The sequence below is a fragment of the Branchiostoma floridae genome, chromosome 5 (genome assembly GCF_000003815.2).
Source record: "Branchiostoma floridae strain S238N-H82 chromosome 5, Bfl_VNyyK, whole genome shotgun sequence".
NCBI lineage: Eukaryota > Metazoa > Chordata > Leptocardii > Amphioxiformes > Branchiostomatidae > Branchiostoma > Branchiostoma floridae.
The window spans coordinates 21728455-21743641 of NC_049983.1; the positions used below are offsets into that span (position 1 = coordinate 21728455).

Sequence of the window (15187 nt, forward strand, 5' to 3'; positions counted from 1 at the left end):
CTCTTCCACACCCCTACCCACCCACCAAATATCAGCTGTATCCATCGAAGTCCTCTCGAGTTATGCTGCTCACAAACGGGGAGAACCACACCACCAAACCGAAAACATAACCTTAGCCATTCTGGCAAAGGTAATAAGTCGCTAACTCACAGTGTTTAAAATCGAAGGTGTTAAAATCATAACGGAGGAGACAAATTGACACCTGGAACATACTTAAAACTACGTACATATAAAATAAAAAACACATGTAGTGTGTTGCTATTCCAATGTGTTGCTATTCCATACAATAAAGAAGATATGCATTTTCTACACATAAATTACCTCCAAATCTGAGTTTAAAGACTCATAACTTCCTAAAGATGCGGAGTATCGACAAAATATTCATTATTTTGTGTTTCCCAATGCATGTTTTATCTATGAACAAACACAGAAAATTGTTGATGTTTGATAATTTTACCCAGCCTTCTGTACTTTGCCCCCCAAAGCGATGTCCATTCTAATGACGTCAACGTCATTTGGTCACGCTATTACAATAAGAAACGTACATAAAAGCTTGCTATTGTACATAGAAATAAACTTTGGTTATTGCAGATTTTAAAAATCCATAGTATCTCTGGTCCCTCTCGGTGGTACAAAAAAAAATCGCCCTGGCCCATGGACTACGAGTATGCAGAACAGTGAACACATTCGCCTTCGCAGAGGGACCACAGTCATGTCGAAACCCCAATAGGCTGAGTTAGCTAGCCGTTAGGGACCGGACGTAGAAGGATGGCAGAACACAGTTCAACGTAGAATAGCATCAAGTCAATTAAGAAGGGATTAAGAAATTGTAAGGATTTGTTTATTGCACGAATTATAACTTGATTCATCAAAAAAATCTATACATCAAATAGCTTCCTGAAGAGAGGTGCTTGTAACATACGTGATTTGGAAAGATCAGATAATGTGTTCACTTAAATTATGCTAATGATAGACCACTTTGCAGTGAGACAAACAAATTGAATAAAGACTAGACTAAAAGAGACTCTTTTTACACAACCATTGCTTTATTCACACCGACGTTTCGGTGACCGTCTGTCACCTTCTTCAGGGCATTTCTGACTGTTTCACATTGTACTGCAGGACAGGTGTCGCTACTCAAAGTTCAGATGCGGTCACAAAACGTAAAGTATTTACATATGTACAGACAGACAAACGTCGGTGTGAATAAAGCAATGGTTGTGTAAAAAGAGTCTCTTTATTCAGTGACGTACCAACCTGATGAAACTATTCACGGAGACAAACAAATTGTTTTCAAAATACCATATATAGCATTGAACCCTAGGTTCTGCAACCGTTAGTATCGCCAGGTGTAACAGTCAATAGCAACAGTTATACTTCATGCGCATTATCATTGGATGGTGTTGCTGGGTAGATTATAAATTTTGTCGACTCAGTGACAAACATGTTTGCTTTAAACTTTGACGGGATTTTGAGATTGACGTATGACAGTTAATAACATTAGTTTCATATATTTACATACGCATGCTCACTATTTGATGCTACTGGGTAGATAACAATTTTCCGCGACGCAACAAAACATGTTTGCTTGATCTTAGTTAAACTTTGACGGAATTTTGACATTGACAATTGATAACATTGGTTTCATATATTGACATACGCATGCTCCGTATTTGATGCTATCACTGGCAGATTACAAATTTCCGCGACGCAGCAAAAACATGTTTGCTGGTTCGTAGTACTTTAAACTTTGACGGACTTTTGAGAGAGATTTTCAACTCGGAAAGACGAGGCTACCACCGTTTAGCTTTAAAAATGGTACGATTACTGTTTCTGCTTGTGGTGACGACCCTTTTCAGACACTCCCGTCAACAAGGTAGGCGTATGTCATAAATCTTAAAGAGTTAAACTGCAAGATTGTCGGCTTAAATACCAACTACCGTCATATCGACTAGCAGTGTTTATTTGGGCTGCACATTATTTCAAAAGAACAATATTCAGGATACTGAAAAAAGTGCTTTTGAAACATCATTTAAATCTCTCCAAATAGATGATTGATATAGAAAGAAAAAATCGTAATCTTTATTCAAACTGGTCCTGCTGCCAACCCACCTTTTTTTCTGTCGAGAGGTGGTTTGTATAGCTCGTCCACTTTGAATAAACATAAGTAGACCCAAGTTTGGAGGCAACTAGCGGCTTTTTCTAGGATTACATGATTACGAATTATTTCAGTGTGTGTGTGTGTGTGTGTGTGTGTGTGTGTGTGGTGTAACATAAACAGATACCAAACACGCAAATGAGCAACTGATTTGCATAATTAATGAAAAATTGCCAAGGCGCTTAATGATAAATGATACTGAATAGGAACTCAAGTTCATGCATAGACCTGCCGTCTAAGTGAAACACGGATTTGGATCAGGGTTAAAACCAATTTTGAGTACTCGAGTCAACAAGATCATTTGCGCAAAAAAATGACTACGTTAGACGCAAGGTTACTAAGTATTGCCGGCTCTTACATAAAAACACGCATAATTAACGATCGGCATGGAAACTTTTACACCTGAGACATATAGGTATGCGAAACACAAACCTCATGAGTTTATTTAGACCTGAACAAACAAGATTAACTGCAGCGTGGAACGCCCTCCCCATCTTAGGTCACGGTCATTCTATGGAGCGCCAACGGTGTCAAAAGAAGAAAAATCGTCGCGAGGAAAGAAAACGCGGAGAGAGATAAAAGAAACCGCGCGAGAGGAAATAAACTACACCCGTCAGAGGGAAAACAAAAGAGGGCGCGAGAGGAAAAACGGACATTTGGTGATGGATGGGAGTAAATGCTTAAACAACGTTACTGATGACTTGGATATCATAGATTACCTCTGACAGCATCTCTGTGTGTGTGTGTTTGTATGTATATTTGTATGTATGTGCGTATGTATCATGTATGTGTGTGTGCGTATGTGTGTGCACGTGTGTGTGTATGTGCGTGTGTACAATGTATTTCGTGACTAGTTATTATGACCGGCCGTGCATGATGAGTGCTTGTGTACACTGTGTTCATTTGAACGCATAAGTAAAATTGTTAAACAGAATCGCTACCCCAGCATTGCACATGTACATTTGCCAGTCTAAGTATACTATGTAGACATCACTTCATTCAATAGAATTGTATTCATATCGAATATACAATAATTTTCTCTAATCATTTGACAGAAAGTTATTACCGAGAGTCTTGTCATATATGCATATAAGGTACTTGCTCTTGCTCTCTTTCCGACACACACACACACACACACACACACACACACACACACACACACACACACTAACAAACAAACAAACTCGCATACACTCAACAACAATGTCGATGGCATGCTCTCACATAAAGTAATCTTGCCACGATTTTCTCTCCCGTAAAGTATCCATTCTCCCAAGCACCGTTACACGATATTTCCTCTCCCACAAAGTATTTTCTCTCGCGCTAGATATTTTCTGTAGGGGAGAAAACATCTTGCGCAAGATAAAATATTTTGCGGGATGGAAAATATCTTACGTGAGAGATAATACTTTGCGGGAAAGTAATATCTTGCGAGAGGGAAAATATCTTTCGCGAGAGAAAATATTTTGCAGAAGAGAATAGAGATCTTACGCGAGAGATGATACTTTGCGCGAGGGAAAATATCTTGCGTGAGAGAAAATACCTTGCGGGAGAAAACAAATCTTATGTGAGAGAAAACACCGACTATTTTGCAGACAGTCGTCTAAGCCTACACAAACACCATTAAAGAACTGTGTATCTGGATGATTAAGAAGTATAGCAAAGTGTGATCTTGATGTGGGTAAAATGGTGCTTTAACATTTGAAGGATAATGCATGAAACACAGTTCCATGTGTCTAGTATGTTATAGATATGCATCGCATCATACATCGCAAATCATGATTGTTGCGGTTACAACTGAGCAAGAAAGTCCAGCCTTTCCTCAGCCGGGAATGAATGAGAATTTAAATCAACAGATGTTGTCCTAAACGTCTACAGGTGCCTTATTACGATTGGCATGTCAATAGGGCAAACAATTCTTATTGAATGGGGCATCCTGCCAAAAGGCTGGACCTATTTCGATAATAAATAGTACGTGTGTTTTAATATGGCTCGCAATTAAATTATCACCTAACTTTACCCACCACAGGCATTGATTTTACAACAACAACATTTTATTCATGTCATTATGATAATGCAGTTTCATCTCGCTCACGTTCTTCTTTCGCCTGACGTGCCTGATTATTATTCCTATCCCCCTGGCGTTTATTTCCTCCCGCCCAGGATTTGTCCTCGCTCGCAGCAAGTCAGCCAGCGCGAGCGAGAAGTAAAAACACCACATGCAAACGCGAGAAATTACTTTACCGAAATCAAGACCCAGAAGTAAGATAGACCTCACACTCGCATTGTATATTTTAGGATTTGTATTTAGTACAAACAAACGTTTTTCTTCCCAGTTTGCACCCATCGATCCCTTTTCGCGGCGTTGTCTTTCGCGTGTGCCTGTGATTTTGTTTTCTCTCTCTCGGCGGAAACGATGATGATGATTTTTCCTCTCTCTCAGCGAAAACGATGATGATGATTTTTCCTCTCTCTCGGCGAAAACGATGATGATGATTTGCGAGCGAGGAAAAAAACCGCATGCAAGCGCGAGAGAACAAATCACCAAAATCGCATGCAAACGCGAGAGGTGATACTGACCGCTGACGTCACGCCCCCTCAGACGTGAACAGGATGGGATTGCTTCAGCCACTGGTCCGCTACAACATGCAACACTGAGCTCAGGTATAAGAGTCTGTTTATATAGGCCTTACAACTACATGTGACCTGCACTATGAGACATAAATTTGCTACAAAATAACCGAGTCATGAAGAAGATTTGTTGGTTGTTTGGTAGCCGTAATAGGCGTAAATAAAGTAGGGAGGCGGGCGAGGGTAGGGCGTCCCTTCGCCCCCCTCCCACTCAGATATTATACAGTAGAAGCCAGTTAATTGCCCAACGGATTAACACACACTTCTGTTAGGCAGTGCAACAGGCAGTACAATTAAGCGGCTTCTACTGTGTACTAGTACTTTTAGGAAGGGCATGGCATTGGCGCAAAATACAGGGAACCCAGCATGCATCTATAGAGTCACAGTCACAGTCTAGCAAAATAATTGTTCACTGTATTATAGCAAATGATAGAAATTCCCTCTTCCATATAAAACAGGTTCCAAGTTTTGGATACAGTAGAAGCAGCTTAATTGCACGGCCTATTTGCCAGTGAATTTCGTGCAATTATCCGGCTGGTGCAATAATGCGAAGTTGTCTAGCAGGACCACACCGGTTTGGGATTTTGGGATTCCGTGCGTTAATCCGTTGTGCAATTAACTGGCTTCTACTGTATTAAGCACACAAAAATGTATTCCGTTACGTATTATGCAATGTGACCAAGGATACACACACGCCAAGGAGGCATGCATGCCTGTCCATGGTGCTGAACACATTTTCAAAATGCTACTGAATATTGAAGCTTTAAAGCTAGAAACAGATGAAAGGCACCAAAGAAGCCTAGAAACTCTATTAAAACCCTGCCTGAAAGAACTTCCCATTTCTTTGTTATCGTGACCTTGTTAAAATGACCTTGATCCCACAAGACTCATACAGATGCAGTGTTTCATTGTTGAACCTAGATTCCAATCTAATGACATTAACTGTTACATCCTGTATTCTATAATTTTTGCCATTTTGTCTGTCCATCTGTGATTAAAATCTGAGTATCTGCACTAAATCAGTAAGAGTCTCATTGAAACTCTGTCTGGATGTCTGCTAGCCTTAGTCATTTCATCATCTGATGGAATGGGGTAGCTAGCTATGGGACAAAATACTTGTATATGGCTACTCCATAATTTTGACAGATAGAATAATAAAGATAAGGTCATCTCGAGAGCTATGAATTGGCCTGTAAAGGTGGATGAAGTGACTGATCATGTTCTGATTTTTCTATCTTGTAATTTTTCAAACCTGGTATGGTTTGGACTATGATTTCCGACAATGCTTGAAATGTCAAATCTCACTCTCCTGTTTCCATTCTCCAGATGGAGCACCTTCATGGGAAAAGAAGCAGAACTTGGTCCATGAGAGAGTAAACGGGGAGAAACCAGACCTGGTCCCAGCCAACAGGACATGGATTGTAACCAGTTTTGCAAATTTTAAAAACAGTTGTAAATTTTTTTTTTAGAGATTTTATTGGCAAGATAAAAATTCAAAATGTATATCATTTCAGCCGGCATCATTTTTTGTACATACAGAAATGCAATAAGATTGTGAGGCATGTGTAACGTTTCAAGTATCTATTAAAGCTGTCAAGAAGATTCAAAGTGTATGTGACTTATTGTTGCATCTTTGCTTTTACTGCATACATCTGTAGATGGTAAGATTATGAGAATGTATATGGCAGCAATCATTTTCCACTTTATCCCAATTCTTCTTTCTTGAATGAAAGAAGACTTTTGGGGCTAAGATTACCCATGTAAACTTCCCAAAGAATGTGACACTGTCAGTATCATCTTTTGAAAAGAGTCTGCAATATGATCAAAAGCAGAATAGTTTCTTACCCATCCCTCCTCAAGAAAAATTGTGACTATGACACTACCAGTAGTACCCTTTTTGGTATGTCTGTGTGTCAGTGTTTCCGGATATTTTTTGAAATGTAAACACTTTATCAATATGAAAAGAATCCTAAACAATCAGGTCATTCATTGTTTCTGTACCATATTTTGACAACTCTGCCCATCTTGTTTGAATCAACACCAGCAGAAATTTAATGGAAAGAAGATCTTTATTCCCTTTACAGTACATATACTGGGTAATGTGCAGGTCAAGACAAAATGGTATTTAACAGATACATGATGATGATGATGATGATGACTTTATTGAAAATTCGCAGTGGGACCACTGAATTGCATTCAATTTACATTTGAAACACACAATAACAAGAGTCAAATATTACACATTACTAGGACTAAGTACTATATACATATATACATTGGTTAAAATTTCATTTGGACGATTGTCTGATAACAGAGGAGTATTATTATAGTGAAGTGTCTGGCAAGTTAGCACAAGAACAAATTTGACTGCCCCTGTGATGGTGAAGATGTATAAACAGATATGTCTTATAATCAAAAGTTATATCAAGTTATTAGATATATCAATTCCTCAAAATTTCTTAGGTGTATGAATTCATGGGAAACATATATAGCATCAGTAGTACTAGTCTACAAAATATAACAATCTATTGTATAAGCCACATTCTATAAAATTGAGTTCATCTTCTATCTTATCTTGATTACAGTATCTTCCATTTTCAATTAATGATTTGTGGCAGCCAATCCCCTGTCTTGTTAATTTCTTTGGGCAGTCCTCTACTGTATATTGTCAATATCTATATCCTGTTCTTGACTTCAACAGTCTATATGACCTTAGTTTGTTTTTAGCGGATCCAGGTAATGTTATAATCATCAGTTTCTTTTAATAGATTTTATCAATAATCAATCAATGTCATGACATTTCCATAAAATGTTTCCGTTTTTCATCATATTCCCGACTATTCTATACTAGGTAGGCTGTTTATTTCTTCTCTCCGCATTTATTTCCTCTCTCGAAGGATATTTCCTCTCTCGCACAATATTCCCTATATCTCCACCTTTGTTTTCTCTCTTGCACAATATTTAATTTCTCTCCACCTTTATTTCCTCTCTCGCACGACATTTCCTATCTCTATGGTTTTATTTCCCCTTCCGCACGACATTTCCTATCTCTATGGTTTTATTTCCTCTCCCGCACGATATTTCCTATCCCTCCACCTTTATTTCCTCTCCCGCACGATATTTCCTATCTCTCCACCTATATTTTCTCTCCCGCACGGTATTTCCTATCCCTCCACCTATATTTTCTCTCCCGCACGATATTTCCTATCCCTCCACCTTTATTTCCTCTCCCGCACGGTATTTCCTATCCCTCCACCTTTATTTTCTCTCCCGCACGGTATTTCCTATCCCTCCACCTTTATTTTCTCTCCCGCACGGTATTTCCTATCCCTCCACCTTTATTTCCTCTCCTGCACGATATTTCCTATCCCTCCACCTTTATTTTCTCTCCCGCACGATATTTCCTATCTCTCCACCTATATTTTCTCTCCCGCACGGTATTTCCTATCCCTCCACCTTTATTTTCTCTCCCGCACGGTATTTCCTTTCTCTCCAGCTTTATTTCCTCTCCTGCACGGTATTTCCTCTCTGTCTCCACCTTTATTTTCTCTCCCGCGCGGTATTTCCTATCTCTATGGTTTTATTTCCTCTCCTGCATGACGATATTCCTATCTCTCGACGTTTATTTAATCTCCCGCATGGTATTTCCTATCTCTATGGTTTTATTTCCTCTCCCGCACGGTATTTCCTATCCCTCCACCTTTATTTCCTCTCCCGCACGATATTTTCTATCTCTATGGTTTTATTTTCTCTTCCGCACGGTATTTCCTATCTCTCCACATTTTTTCCCTCTCGCGCGGTATTTCCTATCTCTCCTCCTTCATTTTCTCTCCCGCACGATATTTTCTATCTCTTTGGTTTTATTTCCTCTCCCGCACGATATTTCCTATCTCTCCACCTTTATTTTCTCTCTCGCACGGTATTTCCTATCTTTCCACCTTTATTTTCTCTCTCGCATGGTATTTCCTATCTCTTTGGTTTTATTTCCTCTCCCGCACGGTATTTCCTATCTTTCCACCTTTATTTTCTATCCCGCACGGTATTTCCTATCTTTCCACCTTTATTTTCTCTCTCGCACGGTATTTCCTATCTCTATGGTTTTATTTCCTCTCCCGCACGATATTTCCTATCTCTCCACCTTTATTTTCTTTCCCGCACGGTATTTCCTATCTCTCCACCTTTATTTCCCCTCACGCACGGTATTTCCTATCTATATATGGTTTTTATTATTCCCCCCCCCCGCACGGTATTTCCTATCTCTCCATCTTTATTTCCTCTCCCGCACGATATTTTTTATCTCTATCCATGGTTCAATTTCTCTTCCGCACGGTATTTCCTATCTCTCCACCTTTATTTTCTCTCTCGCACGGTATTTCCTATCCCTCCACCTTTATTTCCTCTCCCTCACGGTATTTCCTATCTCTATAGTTTTATTTCCTCTCTCGCACGTTATTTCCTACCTCTACCCCTTTATTTCCTATCTTTATAGTTTTATTTCCTCTCTCGCAGTTTATTTCCTCCCTGTCAACTTTATTTCCTCTCTCGCACTTTATTTCCTTTCTCGCACGATATTTCCTCTCTCTCTGGTTTTATTTTCTCTCTCGCACGATATTTCTTCTCTCTCCACGGTTTTATCTCTCTCGCGCACGATTTTATCCTCCGCGCGACTTTTGACCCCATTTGGCGTGCCATAGTCATTCCGTTCACCTTGTTGTTCATGATGTAAGTTACCGCAGCGCTGCGTACGTTGGTCCCCATGGAGCACGGGAACGGAAGCAGGGTAAATTACATTTAATTTACACACAGCTGTGTACACGTTAGGAGTGTTGAATAAATTCGTGGCGTTCACAACACAAGTTCAGCATAAATCAACGTTAAAAGGGTGTGGCAGATCGAAGCCTAACCCCTTGAAGTTTGCATGATTGACAGGCGGACGGGTTTGAAGTGTGCCGGGCGGCACGTATTGATACTTGGGGCATAAACAAACTACGTGCATCAAACGTAAATCAAAATTGTTTGCTAAAAAAAGAAATTCATTAAATATGATTGCGGATCTGAACAAAATAATTGAGCCGTTTAAAACATGAACGAATTTACACAGGTTGACTGTGACAAGAATCATAGCGAAGATGTGCTGCGTACTGTGAGGATCACGTGCGGTGTACATGGGTAGCCATATCAATTTCTGGCGTGAGAGTTCTTGGTATCTGCGGGACCGATTACACTAACCAGCTATTTCTGTGAATTTGTGCGATTTTTTTGTTAGTTGGTAACGGGAGGTGCCCTAACTTGGCATGCTTTGTCACGCACCAGAACTTATGGCGCTCCATTGCTAGTTAGATTGAATTTCATTCTGCCGGCGCGCGATTTCATTCTCCCTTCCCTAAAGGTGAACATAATTAATGAGATCAACATATGCATAGTGTGCTGACATTCGGCAAATTAAAGTAAAAGGACTGTGAATTTCTTGATCTTTTATTACTTCTCGGCAAAATGGATGCCACAAATCATTCAGAAGACGGCTTCCGTCTCAGTTCAGGCCGTGCAAAGCAAGATGAAGCCATTATTTGACGGGCGGACACCCCAGTGTTTCGTAGCCGCGGTCGTTGATCTCGTTTCGTATTCTCCAAGCAGGAATTGAGTCGCGAAGATAAGTAGTAGTCGGGATTTTTACCGTCTCGCTCCTCTCAGACTTCTGCCACAAAACGCACCAGGGCGGAGCTGTCCTTTCGAAATCCGTGTTAGTACCCCGCCCTGCGAAGCATAAAACATCCATAACCAAATACTTTTATTGCCCCGCCGGATGAAGGCGCATCCGCCACATCTGAGAGGAGCGAGCCGGTATAAAAATCCCGACTTCTACTATCTCCGCGACTCAACCTCTGCTTGGAGAATACTCGTTTCGAACATGACGTTCTAAATCTGCCGCCGCGGGTTCCACATATTCTATACTGCCCAGGAAACCAAAACATGGCTAAACACCTTGTTTTTTTCGCAAAACGAAATAGCCAGAACCCTTACCAGTAATGTTCAGTTCCAAAATGCCAACATTTCACAAGAAAAAGGTAAATCTGCAGTAATGGAAGAAAATTTTATATCTTTAACAACGTTGTTTTTCACATAATTGTTTTGCAGAGGAAAATGCGATGGATATGATCCTAAGAGCCAACAGAGGTGAGCTTTTCCTTCAAAGTTTTCGTCAATAAACTACATAACGTTAAACGCTTTCACCTTTGTCTACCCGCGCTCTAGTGTTTATCAGTCAAGTAGCATGCAGCTGAGAGACGATTACAAGCTTGATCAATATTTGTCTTTTTCATGTAACGGTCAAGTTTTTTAATCTTAACATGGTTAACGTAAGGTTACCCGGTTACGGTCGATTTGTTAACAACGCAATTTTACGGAAATCAGTACATATATACATGTGTCTTCCAGGTGATGGTATGGAATTTTTTTGTTACCGAAGACGAAGTCCTGGACGTTGTAAAAACAAAAGTTTTTTTTCAGGCATGAACTTGTTTGAGGGTGACATCAAGCAAACCATGGTAAGCCACATATCTTTATACTAAAGTTGTTTAAACTTAAAAGATCTTAAAAGATCTACCTTGATACTCCTGTAATACCATACAGGTGGACATGTGTTAAGGTAATGTATGTACCGAGGCCATCTATACGAAATTTGATTTAGCATAAACCGGTTGTAAAATATTGCATAAACTATTAGTCATCAGTGAGGAATTATGATGTGTCAGCTCAGTAACCAAAGTACGAAAATGTCTCGCTTTTCTACTTCGAGAATCTGCATATCACATTTTCTCCTATTTGTTCTTACACAGACCAGTAGGAACGGGATACGTGATGTATCGAAGCTCTGGACGACCAGGGTCATCCCTTACACATTCAAGTTTGGAGACTTTTGTAAGACATTTCAGGAGAGAAACTGATTCAAGTATATCATAGTGCGCTGTTGGCATCGTGTAGAACTTTGCTGTATTTGTAACCCTGTAAATTACTATCTACAGAATATGTGCAATGTTGTTGTTTGCGATAATCAAATCTGACATAACGCAGATTTATTATGTTTTCTAGTGGGTAATAACCCCATGCCTCCTCTTTTTCTTGAAGCAGCGTTGAAATATTGATACATGTATGATCATCTCCACGATGGTCAACACTGATGACTTGTTTTTCTTGTATAAATATTTTAGAATGTAACATTTTCCCTAGCGACTTCGGAACAGAATACGATCCGGCAGGCTATGTATGAGTACCATGCCCGCACTTGCATCAGGTTCGTCCAGAGGACTACTGAGAGAAACTACATCTACATCCACAAGGGGGAAGGGTAAGAATCCATCTTTATCTCCCCATCTGAGAATGTTTAGTCCGTATATTTCATTATGATCTATAAGTTACAGTGTTTGGGCATAGTTATCATTGGATTCGTGTACCACCATTCTGCTACATAGGTACCTGCTAGCATATACAGACCAGAGTGTATAATGTTTAATGCCTGTTCCAGATGCTCGTCTTCCGTGGGTCAGCGGGGTGGCCGGCAGGACCTGTCCCTCGGTAACAGGTGCGTCCAAAAGGGCGTCGCCATCCACGAGCTCATGCACGCCGTCGGCTTCTGGCACGAGCAGTCCCGCTTCGACAGGGACGACTGGGTCATCATCAAGTGGCAGAACATTCGGGAAGGTAAGCTTCAGCCATCGTTAACGCCAGGAAACAGCATTTCTTATTACTAAGCTTTCTTTTCTTATATAATAAACCAGATGTAAAACGACATTTATCATTTTCGACTGGAAGTTCATATTCGTTGCGCGTGCCACTTCGCAACGCGTCATCGTATGTTAATGTCACTGACGTCTGGCAGGTGAAGAGGACAACTTCTACAGGTACTCGGAGATTGACGTGTCGGGGTTGGGTGTGAGTTATGACTACTATTCCGTGATGCACTACAGCGCCACGACCTACAGCTCCGACGGAAGTCCGACCATGGTGGCTAGGGTCAGCGGCGCTCCATCTCAGTTTGGCCAACTGTCAGGCTTTAGCAACAAAGACGTGGTCAAACTGAACAGGCTGTACAGCTGCAGTAAGTAGAAATGCCTTCGGAGGGAAATTTTAGACAAAAAGAAAGAGACAGACTAAATCTTCGAAACCCCACATATAAGTGTCGTAGGCTTTGAATATGTATCATGATATCATCTGGACATAGAGGCGCTTTCATTTTTTTGTGGTATTGTATGAAACATGTGGACTTGAGTGAGGGAATAAGTGAGTGTTGCGTCTATCTGTCCAGACATGCCTGTTGGCTGGGGTGAATGGACCGAGTGGAGCCCGTGTGACGTACGTTCCTGCACCAAGACCCGCCGGCGGTTCTGCTCTGACCCGAGCGGCTGTACGGGGCAAAGCGTGCAAAGACAAACCTGCGTCGGGCCCTGCAAAGGTATTCTTTATACCTTAATACTATTAAAATAGAAAGGAAATGCATCATTTAATTCATGAATATGATTTTACAATTCTATACCTTCGCAAAATGAGTTCAACCATTACGACTGACGTATCGCCATGATTACAAACAGCTAGTAAGATTAATTAATTATGAATTCATTCATTCAGTCAGTCATTCAGTCATTCATTGTATGTCATATTTGTGCCATCAGGATGTCAGACAGTCCGTATATCTGGGTCGAACCGGAACTACGTTCAATCCCTGATGACGACCTACACCATGACGGGAGAGACTCGCAGTGGTCGGCCGGTGTACAAGTCCTCATATGATTACTACCTGTTCTACTACCAATCGGGTGATAGTTGGTATGTCAGTACTCGCTTGAGGAATGATTATGTATACATGTACGTGGACGACACCAGCAATTACGCTGAAGACATCTCTGGGACCTGGTATCTGGTCGACGGCACAAACAGTTTTCGGCCAAACAGCCTTGTCCGAGTCACTTGTAAGTACATTGTATTGCCTTTTCCACCTTGATGTCCTGCTTATTCATTTGTGACCTTCTGTAACTCAAAATTTAAGATTAGGTCATAACTGAGATATACAGGTTATTTATGAATTGACGAAAGAGGATATACAAATCCTGAGGCTGCCAATTCAGACAAATTGCACTGATAAGTTTATTGTACCCAGTGCCACAATATTTGTTGGGTATGTAGTCAGCTGATGCAAACGTACTGTTTTCTTGGGCTTCTCTTTCAACGGTCTGTATCTTTATAATGTTTATCAAATTTTTCACATGTCATAATTTAAAGTATCAACACAATAGGCACCAAGGTCATCATTCGCAACGAAGTCAGCTATTGGGATCAAATGATTAGACTACAGGGTTTTACGGATTTCATATGAGTTTTATGAAATTGGGTCATGTTCCTTGTTGCGGATCGCCTGTATTGCGTAAAATTCGTATGGATACTTAGACAGCCCTCGAAACCCCCCAAAGAACAAGCGAAAAGCAATGTTACTGTTTAACTTCTATTGTTCTTTTCGTACCCACATGACCAACACGAGACACCACACTTACAGTATGATATAAGTTATTGCTCATATTGTTATTAGGTGTGAGTGGGGGGCTCAGTGGCGGCGCCATTGCCGGAATCGTCATCGGGGTGCTGGCCGGTGTCTGCCTGTTGGTGGTAGTGCCAGTTACGATCTGTCTTTGCAAGAAAAGCGGGGCTGTATCACCTGCGTAACACAGCACTATCGGCCATGACATGGCGAAGGATAGTTAAGGCCATGATGGGGGTTCACCAGTGATTGTTGCTTTGTTTGGTTGTTATTTTGTTGCAGGTACTTTAATCGAATGTTGTGACGTGACTGAAAAAAAAACTGAAGTTTAAAATGAGTTTCTCTTTTGTTGCAGTTTGCTTACAAGTCGGTATAAACTTATCTCTCTCGTTCTCCCTCGACATTATCATCATCATCAGTCTTTTTAATCAGCCGTAGGGGCAGCACAACCACTGTTGTGCTGAATCAACATGCAAGCACACATTCTCAGAAGGAATCATTGTATTCAAGTCCATAAACATACAATTTCATTGTGATACAACGATACAATATCTTATAACAAATAATGGTAGATTTTAGACCATAACAGTTAGCCTACACGCATCAATAATCACACCAATTATGTTTATTTGTATGTTGAAAACAACTCACTACATTGGGTCAGCCTATAGGTAGCTCAAGCTGGTAAGGCCTGGGTCACATTTTTTTAAAAAGGGGCCCGGCCGGGCAGCTATCGGGAGCGAAAAAAAATGATATAAGAACATCAAAATACACAAAATGTCAAAATGAGATTCAAGGGCATAATTTGTGTATTTTTCTAGGTATATAGTTTGATTTTTCGTTTCTTAAAACATCCCGGCCGGGCCCCGGCC

The 15187-nt window shown here is 40.6% G+C and overlaps 2 protein-coding genes and 1 long non-coding RNA gene across 3 annotated transcripts; all 3 read left to right on the top strand.

The window, feature by feature from the left end:
• The first annotated feature begins 4773 nt into the window (after positions 1-4773).
• LOC118415115 lies at positions 4774-6391 on the top strand. The gene is made up of 2 exons (XR_004831072.1): positions 4774-4822; positions 6116-6391. It is a non-coding gene; the product is annotated as an uncharacterized LOC118415115 (long non-coding RNA).
• A 4907-nt stretch (positions 6392-11298) lies between these two features.
• LOC118416261 (zinc metalloproteinase nas-4-like) lies at positions 11299-12892 on the top strand. Its single transcript, XM_035821348.1, has 5 exons — positions 11299-11334; positions 11626-11707; positions 12017-12134; positions 12312-12487; positions 12666-12892. The coding sequence occupies exons 1-5, from the start codon at positions 11299-11301 to the stop codon at positions 12890-12892; spliced, it is 639 nt and encodes a 212-aa protein (XP_035677241.1).
• Positions 12893-13465: 573 nt separating this feature from the next.
• Positions 13466-14706, top strand: LOC118416816. The gene is made up of 2 exons (XM_035822078.1): positions 13466-13752; positions 14367-14706. The coding sequence occupies exons 1-2, from the start codon at positions 13509-13511 to the stop codon at positions 14498-14500; spliced, it is 378 nt and encodes a 125-aa protein (XP_035677971.1). The 5' UTR covers positions 13466-13508; the 3' UTR covers positions 14501-14706.
• The last annotated feature ends 481 nt before the right edge of the window (positions 14707-15187 follow it).

Bases quoted from the DNA above. Each gene is read 5' to 3' on its own strand.
- LOC118416261 (XM_035821348.1), top strand. From the start codon at position 11,299: ATGAACTTGTTTGAGGGTGACATCAAGCAAACCATG. The intron at 11,708-12,016 runs GTAAGACATTTC...CATTTTCCCTAG, and splicing joins ATTCAAGTTTGGAGACTTTT to CGACTTCGGAACAGAATACG. The intron at 12,135-12,311 runs GTAAGAATCCAT...TGCCTGTTCCAG, and splicing joins TACATCCACAAGGGGGAAGG to ATGCTCGTCTTCCGTGGGTC.
- LOC118416816 (XM_035822078.1), top strand. From the start codon at position 13,509: ATGACGACCTACACCATGACGGGAGAGACTCGCAGTGGTCGGCCGGTG. The intron at 13,753-14,366 runs GTAAGTACATTG...TATTGTTATTAG, and splicing joins CAGCCTTGTCCGAGTCACTT to GTGTGAGTGGGGGGCTCAGT.